The sequence below is a fragment of the Mustela erminea genome, chromosome 16 (genome assembly GCF_009829155.1).
Source record: "Mustela erminea isolate mMusErm1 chromosome 16, mMusErm1.Pri, whole genome shotgun sequence".
Taxonomy (NCBI): Eukaryota; Metazoa; Chordata; class Mammalia; order Carnivora; family Mustelidae; genus Mustela; species Mustela erminea.
Window position 1 is genome coordinate 43,521,366 of NC_045629.1, and position 17,985 is coordinate 43,539,350.

Below are 17,985 nucleotides of genomic sequence, written 5' to 3' on the forward strand. Positions count from 1 at the left end.
CTCAGCCTCTGCTAGTCTGATCTCTTTCTCCCTTGAGCTATAGTTGAAATTGATCTCACACATCTATGTCTAATATTCCTAAGTAGAATGGATTTCCCAAAGACAGGGACTAGGTATTTTACCTTTTTATATTCCTTATGAAAATTCCTTAATGGGTATTTAATAAAAGTGCATTAATTATGAAATACTAATGAATAACTACATGATGATAGAATAATGTTTTTAATGTTTCAACATTGAAGAACACATACAAAAAAATTAAACAACTCAAGTTTAGGCTGTATCAAAACTATGATACATTTTGCAACAAAACATATTATAATTTAAATAATTCTAGTTTTCAAAAGTTATATTTAATTACTATGCTAACTTTTTTAAAAAAGGGAGCAAGGGAAGGTCATGAAGTAATCTTTCCTTATATAGCAGTACTTTGATTGGTTATATTCTGAAAAAAGAAGGAGACATTTTCTCTTATTCTTTCAAGAAAAGGATCTGCAAGATTTAAATGATCTCCAGAAAAATGTTTCCATTGTTTCAGCTGTGACATGGAGAGAGGTTTCAGAGAGTTGGGCTTCTGATGTGGACCAAGCTGACAATTTCTAGAGATAGGGAATTTTTCCAGTGAATCACCTGTGGTAAGTAAAACAATGAGAAAATCCTTAGGTCAATCAATACTTTACTATAAACAATACTTTTTTATTTTATTACATAATGAGTTTATATGATTTATTACATTTTGGTCTCTGACTTCAAGGAACTTGTGATCTAGTGAGAGATTCATTAAACATCCAAATAATCATCCAAACAGATGTATTGCAGGTCCACAATCCCTTATCTAAAACCTTTGGGGCCGGATATGTTTCTCAATTCAGAATATAATTAGAATAATCTGGGACAGCATTCCATAATCAAACTCATTAATGTTCTGCAGCAAGTCACATGAATAGTCATGAAATGGGTTAATGACTACTGATAAATTCCCATCGATTTAGGTAAGGTTTTTGCCACCAAACAAATCTGTTGCAAATTTATGAAGAAAAGAACAACTTTTGGTTTTTCTAGATTTCAAAATTGAAGACAAGGGACTGTGGAATTGTGTTACAAATAGTGGTCAGGTTATGGAATTAAAATACAGGGAACTCAGCACATATCAGAAAAACTGACTTGTTTTATTAATATATGAAGGATTAGAAGGCAAGAACCAGATGGGGAAAGGAGGTAAAGCATTTCAGGAGAAGGACCTGCAAAGGTTACAGTCAAGGAACGGACAGGAGCCCAGTGTAACTAGAGCCCAGAGAGCAAAGATGAAGCTCAATATTAAAGGGTGAGGTGTGTGTTCAAGGGCTGGAGAATGCAAAACACTGTGAGCAAATCAAGAATGGCAGAAGCTAGTAGTTATTCCATAATCCATATCTTTTTCCTCCAGGGCACTTAGCCACATTTCCCAGTCTCCCCTACAGTTAGATGCAACCACTGAGTCTGGCCTATGGAATGTGGCTAGACATGCTCTGTGTCACTTCTAGGTCTGGCCTAGAAAAATCCCCCACACCATGTGGTTTTCTACCTTTTCTCTTCTCTTACCTGCTGGCTCCAAGAGACAGGGATCCCAGCAAGGAACTCTAAGGCCTAAGGGGATGGTAGAACCCAAAGAGGAGGAAGCCTGGATCACCAAATCACCTTAGAGAAAGTTGTGCCCGACGTTACTATTATGTGCCCTTCTACATGAGAAATATACTTCTACTGTGGTAGGCCACTGTGCTTTTTGAGTTTATAGCACTTAACCCCACCCTAACTAACCACTTTAAAGATTTTAGTCTCTAGTCTTAAGAGCAATGGAAGCTCTTGAAAGGTTTGTTTTGAAACATTTTACTCATGGGAAACGTCAAATATAAAAGTTAACAAGATAGAAATGTATGTACTCCACCTTCAGGAACTATCAACTAATAGCCAGTTTTGTTTTATTTAAACTCTGCTTTCTCTACTTCCATATTATTATTATGAAATAAATATGTAGTATATATCAGCTGTAAATATTTTACTTTGCATTTCTAAAAGATAAAGACTTCATTTTAAATTTTATCACGCTTTAAAAAACTGTCTTTCCTTAATATCTAAGTCCTGTCAATGTACAAAATCATTGAGGTCATAAGAGATGACAACGCTACTTTAAGAATCAAGAAGATAGTAGGATAATACCTTCAAAGTACAAACAAAACAAAAGCAAAAACAAAAAATCCTATTGACTAGAATTGTACACCTAGCAAAGACAGCATTTGAGAGAGAGGAAAAAGCAAATACACTTTGAAAAATCAAAGATTGAGAGTGAACCACTAGTAGGCCTTTGCTGGAAAAAAACAGAACATGAAAAGACAGAAGTGAATCAAAGTATGCCATTAATTATAATAAATGTAAACAGACTAAATGCTCTAGTTGAAACATGAGACTGGAAAAAAGAAAGTCCATCTTTATGCTATTAACAAGAGAAATAACTAAAACATAAGGACACAGACATACTTAAGACAAAAGAAGGGGAAAGATACACCAGACAAATACCATAAAGAAAGCCAGTATAATATACAAACTTAAGATAAATGAAAGCAAAAGGTATTAAGGATAAAGAAATCACTACCTATTAATAAAATAAACCATAATAAAAAAAATTCACAAAGAAGATACAAAGTATGCAGAACAAATATTGATAGATTAGCAAGAAACTTTGATAGATCCACTGTCATACTGTAAGATTTTAACATATTTCTTTCAATTACAGATATATCTAATAACAAATTAGGTTATTAATAGAAAACTGGGCAAATGATATTAACAGATGGTTCATATAAAGGAAGGTTCTTAAATATAAGAAAAAATGCTCAACTTCACTCATAATAAGAGGAAAGCAAATTAAAACTAGACCAATGCATTATTTTTTTACTATCAGATAGAAAAATTCAAACATTTGATAACGTACTCAACTGACAAAACTGTGGAGAAATAGCCATTTTAGTCTATTGTTGGTGGGGTATAAAGGATACAACCCCCAAGGGAGGGCACCCATGATGAGCCCTGGGTATTGTATGTAAGTAGTGAATCACTAAATTCTACTCCTGAAATCAGTATTACCCTATATGTTAACTAACTAGAATGTAAATTAAAAATTGATACCAAAAAATAATAATAATAATAAAGGATACAACCCCCTGTGGAGAGCATTTTGGCACTATCTGTTAAAATTACAAATATACACATTCTGTGACCCAACAACACTGTTAATTTACCTTACAGATATACTTAAACATATGGAAAAAGATGTATGAATAAAGATATATGCTGACTGGAAATAACTTAATTAGTATACCTAATTATACCTATAATTATACCTAATTATACTTGTGGGGGACAGGTAAATAAATTATGGTATATAAATACAATGAAGGATTATAAAGGAAAAAAAAAGAATGAGAAATTTTCTATAATGATATGGAAAGATCTCAAGTATACTATTAAGTGAAAAAGCTACAAAACTATACCTATTCCCTATGCTACCCTTTATTGGTGGGAAAAGTAGGTAAGAATACATATTCAGAGTTCCTTGCATGAGCATAAAAACACATCTAGAAGGATACACAAAACACTAATAATGGTTATTAGATAAAAGGGCTAGAAATTAGGCAGATGAGAGTAATGTAGAAGTTTTTTTTTACCATACACATTTTATAAACAGTTGAACCACTAAATATATTAGCAATTTATAAGCTAAAATTGTAAATTTTTAAATCTGTAAAATAAGAAAAAATTTATTTGGCATCAGAAAATGTGACTAATATGGCATAACTCCAAACTAAGTAATTGAGAGAATACACATGGTTTTCATGCACAAAAGAAACATTTATGGGGTGCCTGGGTGGCTCAGTCAGTTGGTTAAACATTTCACTCTCGATTTCAGGTTAGGTCACGATCTCAGAGTCGTGAGAGGGCTCCTCACTCAGTGTGGAGTCTGCTTGAGATTCTCTCTCTCTTTCTACCCCTGCTCCTTCTCGCCCCCTCACACATCCTCTCTCTCTCTCCCTCTCTAAAATAAATAAAATCTTTAAAAAAAAAAAAAAAAGAAAGAAAGAAACATTTACAAACTGACCACATACCATGTCTCTATAGTTACCATATTTCTGACTACTCTGTAGTAGCTAGAACACAATAACAAAAACTAAAACACATTTAAAACATACTTTTAAGTAATGCATGAGTCAAAGAAGAGATCATGATGAAAAATAGAAAACACTTAGAACTGCATATCAAAGTAATGAGATTCAACTTAGAGGAAAAGGTACAGCCTTAAATACCTATTGTAGAAAAGAAGACTGAAAATCATCAAGCTAAGCACTCAAGTTGAACAATAAGAAAAAGAACATTAAAAAAAAAAAAAAGAAAGAAAAAGAACATTAGAGTAAATACAAGGAAAATGAAAAGAAAATAAGAGCAGAAATTATTAAAATAGAAAAAGCATATGAATCAAATGTTGACTTGTATAAAATATGAATTCTTCCACCTCAGTCTACCTTCTTAAACCATTTTTCTTTTAAGACTTTATTTATTTATCTGAGAGAGACAGAGAGAGGAAGCATGAGCAGAGAAGGAGACGCAGACCCCCTGCTGAGTAGGAAGCCCACCACAGAGCTCGATCCCAGGACCATAGGATCATAATCTGAGCCGAAGGCAGATGCTTAACCCACTGAGCCACCCAGGTGCCCCCTTCTTTAACCTTTTCGATGCAATTTACCAAGTGACTTTCAGGTACTAGTGACTACTTGCTCAAGTCCTATTCCCAATCCAGTTCCTATCTGAACAGTGTCAACTCTGGAGGGTTGGTGAACTCAGCCTCACTTGAGCAGCACTAGGAGTTTCTCAAGTAATGAGAAGTTCCATGTTAACTGCCTCAGAAAGGATGACCCCATTACAAATGAGTTCTACACAAAATTAACACACAATAGGATTTTGTCAGGTGAAAGAGAAATAAGGATTAAGAACATTTTTGTTAATTCCAAAGTCATTATACCAGGTTTTGAAAGATTCTCCTAAACAAGTTAAATTGTTTACAACTAACTGAGAAGCAGCTAAATTGAGATATATAATAAGGTTCTACTTAATATTTTCTCAAATACCCATCTGGCAGTAGGGTGCCTGGGTGTTTCAGTTGGTTAAGCAACAGCCTTCAGTTCAGGTTATGATCTTGGAGTCAGAGGATTGAGTCCCACATCAGGCTCCCAGCTCAGCAGGGAGTCTGCTCCTCCCTCGGACTCTCTCCCCACCGCCCATGCTCTCTGTCTCTCTCAAATAAATAAATAATTTTTTTTTCAAATAAATAAAATCTTAAAAAAAAAAATACCCATCTGACAAGTACCCTATGACATGAGGAAAAAAAGAAAACTAACAAATGCCAATGGTAAATATTTTAGTTGCTCTGTATTTAAATGTTTTCAAATGCCAGAGAAAGAAATTAACTTCACCATCATAACACAATTAAAATACAACTAACCTGTACCTTCTTTGTCTCCTGTACATTCACAGTCAAGCAGGTCATGAGTAACACAATGTGAACTTTCATGTAAGGTGAACAAATTTTTTAGCTCCTCTACTGAAAACTGGATATGTTCAGATGTCTTGGTTAGGTCTACGACTGCCCCAGAAAGATCCTGCTTACTGATCTGTCTTTGATAAATCTTTTCTTCTATTGTACCTAAAGAGAAAGCATTGATTCTCCTTCAGATCTTTAAGTCTGTTAGTTTTGTAGGGTAAAACATGTTAGCATACTAGTTAATAAATAATATTCCTGATCTCAAAGCACAGATTAACCCTCCCCAAAATTTTTGTCTGATTATTCAAGGAGACTACATTTTTTTTTTCCCACACTGAAGGGTTATTACCTGTGGTTAGGAGTCTGTAAATATGTACAGGATGTTTCTGACCATCTCTCCATACTCTAGACATCGCCTATAGAAAATAAAAGAGAATTCAGAGAGTACAGTAGGAACCAATAACCCTGTCCACATAAACAATATGTATTAAGACACCTAAGATTAGGAATTCTAGATCTTACTTAAAGCTTCAGAAAGCAAAGCCCAGCATACCCAAGCATTCCCCACCTCACATTTTTCTCCTGAGATAAAGAAAGGGATGGGTAAACACACACTGCCATACTGTAAAATAGTTGCAGGGTGTCTCACACAACAGTGAGAGCATCTCTCTGCATCAAAGACTAGGACAGCAAGTGTGGACAGCAAGAATGCAAAGAACCAAGTATAGCGTGGATGTGGAGGGTTTCTTCCCAGTCCAAGTAGTTACTGACTTAATCCTAAGGAATCCCTAGGATACCTAATCAATTCAGGCTATCGGTAGATTCCTGTGGTTTCACGATTTATTAGTGATAGTGTAGAGAGCTAGTGTTCAAACCCCACACACTCTAAAGACAAGTCTCACCTTCCACCAGCTCCTGGGGATACACTCTAAGCCCCTGTGATAAGAGCACCTTAGTTTGGCTGAGGCCTTGGGCCACAGAAGATAGTTTTTGCTAACAATGTGACTGAGGTGGGGACCTTGGGACAACTTGACCTGTGGAGGTGGAGACTGAGCAACTTAGTCAGTCACACTGGTACTCCAACCTCCAACAAAATCTCTGGACACCAAGACTTGAGTGAACTTCTCCAGACGGCAGTACTTCGACAGGTATCGTCACTCACGGATGCTGGCAGAATTAAGTATCATCCATACAACGTCAGTGGATGACGACAGCTGGAAGCTTGCGCGTCTTGTGTCCTGAAATCCCCATGGGCCTTTTACCTTTACTGATTTTAGACTGTATCCTTTCACTGTAATAAACAATAACTATGAGGATAGCTGTTTTTCTTTGTTCTATGAGTCTTTCTAGTAATCACTGAACCTGAAGGTTGTCTTCGGGTTCCCCAACACAGACACCAAATGAGGTGCAAATCCATAGGTGGAAATCTGAAGGTACATGCCGATGGACTGTATTCTAAAGAAAACCAAAAGCTCCTTCTAAAATATTTTCCTACATAAGCTAGCTTAGTATCTTTACTATACCCTGCACAAACACTGATAATTGCATCTACAACACATTATTGCCTTTCCCTAGTAGTCATGGGCATCCCAAAGGCCCAACTGTGCAGTGAAGTACAGACAAGAGATACACAGGTTTGGGTCTGAATCCTGGCCCTGCCTCTCATAAGCTATGTGGCTCAGAACAAGCTTCCATCTCTTTATCTGTAAACTAGGTCTAATAATATCCACACATGCAGGACTATGGTGAAGATTAAAAGAAAGTAAGGCCCTAACACACAGCAGTTATCACCATCCGCATCATACCTCCTAATCCCCAGCAGGAACAGGATCCCCAGTTTGCATTCTATACTGTTTCTCTAATGCACAAATAGTCATACCTGGATATCAGTGGCTGGATTCCAATCAATGTCATAGAGAATTAAGTGAGATCCTCCAATGAGGTTAAGTCCCACACCACCAGCTTTGGAACTTAACAAAAAAATAAAATCAGAAGAGTATTTACTATTGAAGCCATCAACAATTTTCTGTCTTTCAAAGACTGGTGTTTGTCCATCAAGCCTCGTATAAGTATATCCATGACGCTTGCATACTTCCTGTAGAATATTCAAGGTTTGTGTATAGTTGGATACCAACACCACCCTGGAAATCAAAAAGAAAGAGTCTTTATATACAATTTAAAAGCAATATTGGATTTTTTAACTGAAGGAAAATACTACAGTGATACTATCAGTGATATTTATAAAACATGCAGCAATGACCTTATATAATTAAAACACAGGTTCTCCTTCAAATTCAATTTTTATATCAACATCTAAGAGACTTCCAGCTTTAAAATATGGAATAAAGACCTTTCTGCTTTCTTTACCTCTCTGAAGCCACCCTAAAAACAACAAAATGAGAAAGAGAAATAACATAGCCTTTGATAAAACAAGGAGATATTTATATGTGAAAACAGAGAGAAATGGAATGGCGACCTGCTTAGGGAGTATAGAGAATGTAAAATCCAAAGAGGGAGATTCTAATTAAAAAAAAAAAAGTGCAAGTTTATTCACATCGGAGAATCTTAAGACACCTCAGGAGGAAGGAGTTTAGACTACAGCTAATATTAGAGCACTGGAACCCATCCACTACTCCCATGTAACCAACAAACTATTCTTTCTCATCTAGTGTGTTTATTCTCTGAAGAAAAAAAAACAAAAACAAAAACAAAAAAAGCTGAGACCAGGGGACTCTAGAAGGAAAGGATAGAGTAACAGATCAAAATGAACATCTACATACGGAATGGTAAGATTGCAGTTCCCTTTTATTGCCAACTACCAGAATACCTATAGCCTTGGCATCCCTCTCACATCCCACCCCCAAAAATATGGTACTGGAAGATTCATCTCTGGGATGATTTAAATGACCACAGAGAAAAGGTCCAGCCAGCTCACTGCCTAATGACCCAGGGAGGGCCACCAGTCAACCACCCTGCCCTGATACACAGACTGTTCAATTAATGTTTTACTGCATCACACTTAAATATGAATGAACACCAAGAATCAACAACTATTTGAGGTGCGGCTCCAAGATGAAAAATAGAAACCAAAGAAATAAACAGAAAAGAAGAACCCTGTATAAAACTGAGCAATGGAGGAAAGAGGAGACAACTTTAAGAAAATAATTAATATCCTCAAGTAAGAAACGGCATTCACAAGAAGAGGAGGGAATAAAAAAGAACCATCAAGAATCAGAAAGTATCTTAGAAATTTTTTAAATGACAACCAAAATAAAAATTTAACAGGAGAGTTGGAACACAGTAAAAAGAGATGATGCCAGGCAACAGATGAAAAAATGAAAAAGTGATGGAGCACATGGGTGGCTCAGTCAGTAACATGTCTGTCTTTGGCTCAGGTTGTGATCTCGGAGTCCTGACACTGAGCCCCCACTGCGCTCCCTGCTCAGCAAGGAGTCTGCTTCTCCCTCTTCCTCTGGGCCTCTGCCCTGCTCGTGCTCTCTCTTTAACAAATAAGTAAAATCTTAAAAAAAAAAAAAAAGTGATATCCATTAGGAGAGAAAAGATAAAAGAATTAGAGAATCAGTTAATGAGGTTCAATATCTGACAAAAATTCCAAAGAAAACAAAAGAAATTGTTTTGAGAGAAAGAAAATATTTCCCAGACATGAAGTCTTCAGATTGAAAGGACCTACTAAAGCACCCAGCTCAATAAGTGAAAAAATGATCCATATTAAGGCACATCAAGATTGTAACTCAAAGCACGAGAAATGAAAAACAAGCTGCTAGAGCTCTCATGAAGAAAATACAGGTTGTGGTGGTTCCATGGTGTAGTGATTAGCACTCTGGGCTTTGAAAACACAAGTCACATGCAAAGAATGAAAATCAGAAAGGCATCATACTTCTCAACCTGGAAAGCTAGAAGATATGTAAAGTACCCCCTTCAAAATTCTAAGAGAACACGATTTCACTTGAGAATTTTACAACTACACGAAGTCGTCAGTCAAGTACTAAGTTTCAGACACACAGGAAGTAAAAACGATTTACTGCCCATCTCTTCTTTCTTAGGAAGCTACTACAGTGAAATCCAGGAAACAGCACTGAGCTGTCAACACACTGGGCGAGCCGGCCGTTGTACTGAGAAACTGGAGGCAGAGGGAGAAAGGAACTGGGGACTTCTGCTTTATTAGGAGCCTTTTAATGTCTCAAAAAATAAAATTTTAAACCATAAACCATAAAATAATATAAAAAGTAAAACTAGTATTTATTACAATAACTGAAGTCCAATAATTAAGCAAAAATAAATAAAGTCAAGAATATTTCTTCTACATATATACATTATTAGCAGTAGAAATCTAAAAAAATAAAGCAAATTTTAAAGTTAAAATTTTTAAAATGATCTATGCTAAGAAGGAATAGATAATCCAACATTTTCAATTTGTATTTCTGTACCAGTTACTTTTTGCTACATAACAAACCATCCCAAAATTCAGTGTCTTCAAATAAAAACCATTTCTTTTATATTTAGCTCGCAAACTGTAGTATTAAAAAGAACACCCAGACCCTTAACAGCATCACTTAGGTCAAGACCCCAAGTCAGAAACCAAGACTTAGTAACTAACCTAATTGCAGTTTTAAGTCCCTCAGGAATGTAACCTTCAACCAGTCTACAGGGAATTTCCTGGTCTATACTAGGAAATTTACTGATAGATCCCTTCCCCTCCCCTTGGGATGGCAACCCTGCTTAAATAATGATTCCTTGCTAATAAATTCCTTCCCACCCCCCTTTCTGCCTTCAAAACCTTTCCTTAGTTAAGCTCAGCAGAGCTCTCCTCTACTTTCTTGCTAGATGGGATGCTGCCTGACTCATGAATAAAAACCAATTAGATCTTCAAACTTACTTGTTTGAATTTTGTTTTTTTGGGTGGCTCAGTCAGTTGAGTGTCTGACTCTTGATCTCGGCTCAGGTCTTAATCTCAGGGTCATGAGTTCAAGCCCCATACTAGGTTCCACCCTGCACATGGAGCCTATTTTTTAAAAATAAATAAATAAATAAATAATAACAGGAGGTTGGCGGGGCGCCTGGGTGGCTCAGTGGGTTAAGCCGCTGCCTTCGGCTCAGGTCATGATCTCAGGGTCCTGGGATCGAGTCCCACATCGGGCTCTCTGCTCAGCAGGGAGCCTGCTTCCTCCTCTCTCTCTGCCTGCCTCTCTGTCTGTCAAATAAATAAATAAAATCTTTAAAAAAAAATAAAAAAAAATAAAAAAAATAACAGGAGGTTGGCAATTTAGGCTGGACACAACTAACAGGTTCCTCTGCTAGTTGTGGCTAGGCTGACTCAAGTATCTGCAGTGAGCTGCCTGGTCAACTGGGGACCAGCTGACCTTCTCACCAGGCTAGCCAAAGCTTAGTCACATGGTGACAGAAACGCTCCAGGAACCCAAGGGAGGACGAGCCCCAGTGCACAAAATCTCTGCGAGTTCCTTTTTTTGTTTGTTTTTTTTTAAAGATTTTATTTATTTATTTGACAGACAGAGATCACAAATAGGCAGAGAGGCAGGCAGAGAGAGAGAGAGAGAGAGGGAAGCAGGCTTCCTGCCCCGATGCGGGGCTCGATCCCAGGACCCTGAGATCATGACCCGAGCCGAAGGCAGCAGCCCAAACCACTGAGCCACCCAGGCGCCCCTGCGAGTTCCTTTTTATGCTACATTTGCCAACACTGCATGGTCCAATGCAAGTCATACGGCTGAGCTCAGAGTCACAGTGGGAAATCACTCAAAACTATCTAGCAAAGGAACATGGATACATGGAGGAGAACTTAGACCATTTTTGCAATCTACCACAATTCCTATACTATTATTTCAATCATTTTTTCTTCTTTTTCTTCTTCCTCTTCTATTACTGTTACAGAAAGCAGTTAGGCTTTAACAGGCTTTTTAGGTGCCTGGAGGCCAGCAAAGGTTGGAGGGAATAAGGAGGGTGGGTGGTGGTCAAGACTTGTTACCAGGAAAGCTAGTAACCTAGCAACATTCCACAAACAAAGCCACAAGAAGCCAGATCAAACCAGACAGGCCAAAACAAAGAAGGTCTGAGAACCTGACCAGGTAAGGGAGAAAAGGTATGAAATCCTGCTCCCAAAGAAACCCCCTCTCCAAATAATAAATGCTCCACCCCTCAGATAACAATTGTCAATAAAAGATAGAAATCCAAATTTCTCCCTTGAGCTCACCCACTTTCACATCTCCAGAGTGAACTCTCACTTTAAAAACTCTTTACTTACATTTTTTAATTTTATTTACATTCAACCACTTTTCATTATTTGCACTTTTTTTTATTTACATTCAACTTTATTTACATTCAACCACTGTGTCTAGACCGTCCCAAATTCTTTTACTGTGACAAGACTGAGAGCCTCCGGTAACGTCCCAGGGTGGGCAAAATGGAAGCTTTAGGGCCTGAAGGTTTCCCCAGTTCACCTGACAATAGCACAGGGATGAATAACACTATCTAAACATAGTTTTTTCTATATAACTTCACTAAACAGAAAAAAAATTGTGGCTTAATATTTTCCCCCAACAAGTTCTTACAAGGCTAGATGTAGATGGACAGGAGAGGTGACTATCTTGGTAAAGAATTTCAGACGGACACACACATACACACACACACAAGTACATACCACTTTGAAACAAGGCTATTATTTTTATGTTCATGAGACAGTCCCCTAATGCAGCTGAAATCTGTAGCCAAGGCAGTCAGGTAGAGTGCAAGGGGCCCCCAGCACAAGTCTCCCTCCAAGTGATGCTTGGAGGCTACAATGCAGCATTAACTCTGGCTAGCCAAGCCTTGAAGCCAGGTGCATTGAAGGCAACAACCAGAAGGGAAAATAAGTGTTTTTATAGTTGAAATTTCCTCTTCAAAAATTCTATAGGGGCACCTGGGTGGCTCAGTGGGTTAAGCCTCTGCTTTCTGCTCAGGTCATGGTCTCAGGGTCCTGGGATCGAGCCCCACATCGGGCTCTCTGCTCAGCAAGGAACCTGCTTCTCCCTCTCCCTCTGCCTGCCTCTCTATCTACTTGTGATCTCTCTCTCTGTCAAATAAATAAATAAAATCTTTAAAAAATTAAAATTCCATAAAACTTGGTCAAGAGTTCTCAGATATGCCTCCACCCAGTTCTAATACATCTTAACCTGCACAAAAACACTGTATGTGCTAGAAGAGTTCTTCCTGAAGACCTAAAATGTAACTGTCTGGTTCAAGTTAATGGTAACACAGTAATTACAGCAAAGACTTAATACTACCCCTGAAACCAAACACCGTTACTTTTAGCTACATATCTTTAAAGGCTTAGAATGTTTGTGCATAGGCAGCCCAGCCCTGGAAAGCCTGGTCTCTCTACACCCAGTTAGCCATAACTCACCACCTGAAAAGCAACTCAATTAGAAAATGGCAAAGGACTTGACTAAACATTTCTCCAGTGGAAATATACAAACGGCCAGCAAATAGTTGAAAAGTTGCCCAACATCACTCATCATCAGAAAAATGGAAATTCAAACCACAGTGAGATACCATCTCACATCCATTAGGATGGCTGTTATCAAAAAAACAGAAGATCATCATGTTTGTGAAAATGTGGAGAAATTAGAGACCTTATGCACCGTTGGAGGGAATGTAAAATGGTGTAGCTGCAATGAAAAGCAGTATGGTGGTTCCTGAAGAAATTTAATTTTTTTTTTATTTTATTTATTTATTTGAGAGAAAGAGAGTGAGCATGAGAAGGGAGAGGATGAGAGGGAGAAGCAGACTCGCTGCAGAGCACCGAGCCAGATGCGGGACTCGATCCCAGGACTCCAGGACCATGACCTGAGCCGAAGGCAAGTCACTTAACCAACTGAGCTATTCAGGCGCCTCCTCAAGAAATTTTTAAAAGAACTGCCAAATAACCCAACAATTCCACTTTGGGTATATATTCAAAAGAACTGAAAGCAGGGTCCTTTCTTTTTTTTTCTTAAGTAAGCTCTACACCCAGCATTGACCCCAGCACAGGGCTCAAACTCATGACCCTGAGATCAAGACCTGAGCTGAGATCAAGAGATGGATGCTTAACCAAGTGAGCCATCCACGTGCCCCCAAAAGCCAGGTCTTGAGAGATATTTGTACACCCATGTTCACAACAGCATTATTCACAATAGCTGAAAGGTGGAAGCAACCCAAGCGCCCATTAACAGATGAATGGATAAACGAAATGCGGAAAAGACACACAATGGGCTATTATACAGCCTTTAAAAGGAAAGAATATCTGCTGCATGCTACAACCTGGATGAAGCTCGATGATGTTAAGCTAAGTGAAATAATCCAGTTACGAAAGACAATATACTGTAGGACTCCACTTTTATGAGGTACCTGGAATAGTCAATTTCACAGAGACAGAAAGTAGAAGGGTTACTGCAGGAGCTGAGGGGGAGGCAAGACTGGGGGGTTGTTAGATACTAGATATTTGTTTTGCAAGATGAAAGAGTTCTGGGGATTGGTTGCACAGCAACGTGAATGAACCTACCACTACTGAACAATACACTTAGCGACAGTTAATATGGTAAATTTATGTTGTGTGTATCTTACCACAATTGTAAAAAGGGCATTGGGGAGAGGGGCTGTGGATCTCTTCAGATAATATAAAGCAACAGAACACCCAACCTCTGCCACTGATGGAAGTGCCTCAGCTTCTCCCATGGGACAAAGCAGGATATGGTTTCCATAGGGACCCACAAGCAATCAAAATGACCCTGGCCCTTGGGAAACCTGGGTGGCTCAGTGGGTTAAAGCTTCTGCCTTTGGCTCAGGTCATGATCCCAGGGTCCTGGGATTGAGCCCCACATCAGGCTCTCTGCTCAGCAAAGAGCCTGCTTCCTTCTCTCTCAATCTCTCTTTGCCTGCCTCTCTGCCTACTTGTGATCTCTGTCTGTCAAATAAATTTTTTTTTTAATTTTATTTATTTATTTGACAGACAGAAATCACAAGTAGGCAGAGAGGCAGGCAGAGTGGAGGGGGGGCAGGCTTCCTGATGAGCAGAGAGCCCGATGCGGGGCTCGATCCCAGGACCCCGAGATCATGACCTGAGCCGAAGGCAGAGGCTTTAACCCACTGAGCCACCCAGGTGCCCTGTCAAATAAATTTTTAAAAAATCTTTAAAAAAAAAAAGACCCTATCCCAACTCTACCTCTAAATTATGCTTTTCCTCATCATTCCTTTCTTCCCCCCCACCAAGAAGGAAACCTTCCAACATTTCAAGGATAAATTTTCACACATATTGTCTTATCTCTTCTTGTTCCCTCTAAAACTATTCACTCATTATTCCTTGTCCAATGACCATCACCTGTCCCCTCCTCCTCAGAAGAGGAAAAAAAGATCCAATTTTTAAAAATGCAAATAGTTAGGTCAGAGTAAAAGTTTACACTCATAAATTCAAACTAGATCAAAATCTGCACATATTTCTTTAAGATTTATTTATTTGAGAAAGAGAGAGAGAGAGTAAGTAGGGAGAGGGACTGAGGGAGAGAAAGAAAGAGCCTCAAACAGACTCCATGCTGAGTGTGGAGCCCGACTCAGGACTCAATCCTAGGACCCTGAGATCATAACCCAAGCCAAAATCAAGAGCTTGTTGCTTAATCAAATGAGCAACCCACATGTCCCCACAATCTGCACATATTCACATGTGAAATATTATCTAATCATTTTAATTAAGTGTATTAAACACTTCACAGAAAGTTTCCTTAATTCCTTCATTGTTATGAAAAATAAACCATCCATATCCACAAGTCAAACGGTATTATAAATGCTCTGAAGAGGTTAAGCAAGATCCATTAACAATTAAATGTAATTACTATTTTGCAATCTTTTCTATGTATTTTTGCCTTAATTCACAAACATAGTTTGGATACAAAGACAGATAAGACACAGTCCCTGTACTATAAGTACTGATAGATAAGAAAACTAATGATCATAATACGATGTGAGAAGAGCTCTGTAAGAGGTGGTTACAGGATACAAAGGGGGTACAGAAGAGGGACATCTGGGACACCTGGATGGCTCAGTGGGTTAAGCCGCTGCCTTCAGCTCAGGTCATGATCCCAGGGTCCTGGGATCAAGACCCACATCAGGCTCCTTACTTGGCAGGGAGCCTGCTTCTCTCTCCACTCCTGCCTGCTTGTGTGCTCTCTCTCTCTCTGACAAATAAATAAAAATCTTGAAAAAAAAGAAGAGGGACAGCTAACTCAGTCTGAGGCCAGGGTCTTCCAAAAGGAGAATGTATCTGAGCTAAGTCTTAATGAAGAGAAAAAGCTGACCAGATGAATGAGAAGTGAAGGTCATGGAGGCACAGGCATCTGCAACAAGTGAAAGCAGACAGTGAAAACCAGAGCCAGTGATGGTCAGTGTGGTATGACTGGACCACATGGTAAGTGTGAAGGAGTGGTAGGAAATGAGACCAGAAAATAAGGCATTCACCAGATCGTGAAAAGTCTTGCCAAATGTGCTGAAGATTTTAGAAATTCCTGGAAGACAATTCGGAGTCTTTGAAGGATTTTGAGGAGAGTGATACGTTCACATTTGTATATTAGAAATGTAATTTAGGGCAATGTTGATATGTAATAAGGTTGAAAGAGGAAAGTAATTTAGAAAATACCATCATAACCCAAATCATTATTTACAAGAGTCAGAACAAAAGCCTTGGTACCAGAAAGGAGGTGGAGTCCACAATTAAGAAATGACAACCGGGGCACCTGGGTGGCTCAGTGGGCTAAGCCTCTGCCTTCGGCTCAGGTCATGATCCCGGGGTCCTGGGATCCAGCCACACATAGGGCTCTCTGCTCACTGGGGAGCCTACTTCCTCCTCTCTCTCTGTCTGCCTCTCTGCCTCCTTGTGATCTCTATCAAATCAATAAATAAAATCTTTAAGAAAAAAAAAGAAAGAACAATCAATAGAATCTAGTGACTGACAATGTTGGGTAAGTGAAGAAGAAAAGTGAGTCTAGAAAAACTAGATTTCTGCATGGATTTTGCTGCCATTCATCAAGCCAAGGAATGATGGGAAAGGATCGGGTTTCCAATGGCAAATAATGATGTTGGAGATAACTGTAGCTTAAAGTCTGATATGACATCAAGAGAGATTTAGATGTCCACTGAACAGTAAGAAATGAGGACTTGGGAACAAGAAGGCAGGGCTGGACACGAGATACAGACTTGGGGTCAAATACTGTATGTCTGAGAGGTGAAATGATGGGGAACAGAAGTAACCAAGAAAGGGTGTTTGCAGCGAGAACAAGGCTACAGAGAAACCCCAAAGAAGGGTGAACATTTGAAGGCCAGAAAAAAAGAAAGGATTCTGAAAGAGACTAAGGAAAAAATTAGGTGTTTAAATATCAAAAGATATCTCTGGGTTTTTGTGAATATTATGTATTTGCTTTAGATTTAGTTTTTCTTAAATAAAGACCATGACTCCAAAGAAGGAGGGAAGAGAGGAAGGAAGGTCATAGCCTGAGCCAAAATTCCATGAGCATTTACAAGCAAGTTTATTAAATTGGCCTCTTACTTTTCAGTAGGACGAAGTTCATGTATAACCGCTAAGAGCTTCAACAGCACCTGTAGTTTTCCAGACTCTTCCTCGGTAAACATGAGGGGGTTGTAATCAGCAGGGAACACATCTACCAAGCCTTCATAGAGAGTCCTTTCTTCGTTTCCATCCCAAGTTGAGCTATATTCTTTCTCCTATTCAAAAGGATAACTGTTAACACTGGTTCATGTTTGTTAATTAGGAGGGGGGAAAGTGCTAAAATTATGGGGTTGAAAGTAAAGATGAATAGTTACCTGAGAAGACCAACCTAGCTATTATGTACATCTTTAGAGCTTACTGATTTGGTCATTTTTGAAAAAGGTAACTTGCCTCCCACTGAGTTAATTACAGAGCAACCCTGATGCAGTCCGCTAGTGCGGATGATCTTCACCCTACAAGGGCAGCGTTACTGCCCATGTGTTCCTTGGGAAGAGGAGAAGGGACAGCAGAGAAATAAAAGAGAGAGGAAAATGGGCTCCAAACAGTGATATAACATTGGTTTTCTCCAAAACCCTGAGATTTCTCATCACCGGTGCTTCTTTTTTCTCTCTCCTCTCCTTCCCTCTGTTATTTTTCTTTCCGACATTTGTGAGCTTCTCACAGCACCTCCTGGGTTATATTCAGAAACCAGCATAAGAGTTTACTCAATCTTAACAATTTCTTCTGCACGAAGTAATAATTCTGCCTAAGGTAACAGAGATACGTAATCATGTAATCTTACCTAAACTATTTTTATTTATATTACCAGCAGTTTTTAGAATAATTTTATTCCAAAGTGCTTATGGTTATCAGTATCTCTGAAGTTCCTCCTCCA

General features: G+C 38.6%; 1 protein-coding gene across 2 annotated transcripts in view; it reads right to left on the bottom strand.

Annotated features, from left to right (window-relative positions):
- Nucleotides 1-209: 209 nt before the first annotated feature.
- The window catches only part of RAD54B (RAD54 homolog B), a 97,089-nt gene continuing 79,313 nt past the window's right edge, over nt 210-17,985 (bottom strand). For both annotated transcript variants that reach the window (XM_032316481.1, XM_032316482.1), the window contains 5 exons: nt 17,151-17,326; nt 7,449-7,710; nt 5,919-5,985; nt 5,531-5,731; nt 210-630 (listed from right to left, as the gene is read on the bottom strand). In XM_032316481.1, coding sequence (XP_032172372.1) covers nt 416-630; nt 5,531-5,731; nt 5,919-5,985; nt 7,449-7,710; nt 17,151-17,326 — 921 coding nt within the window. In that variant the 3' untranslated portion in view covers nt 210-415. The remainder of the gene's footprint in view (nt 631-5,530; nt 5,732-5,918; nt 5,986-7,448; nt 7,711-17,150; nt 17,327-17,985) is intronic.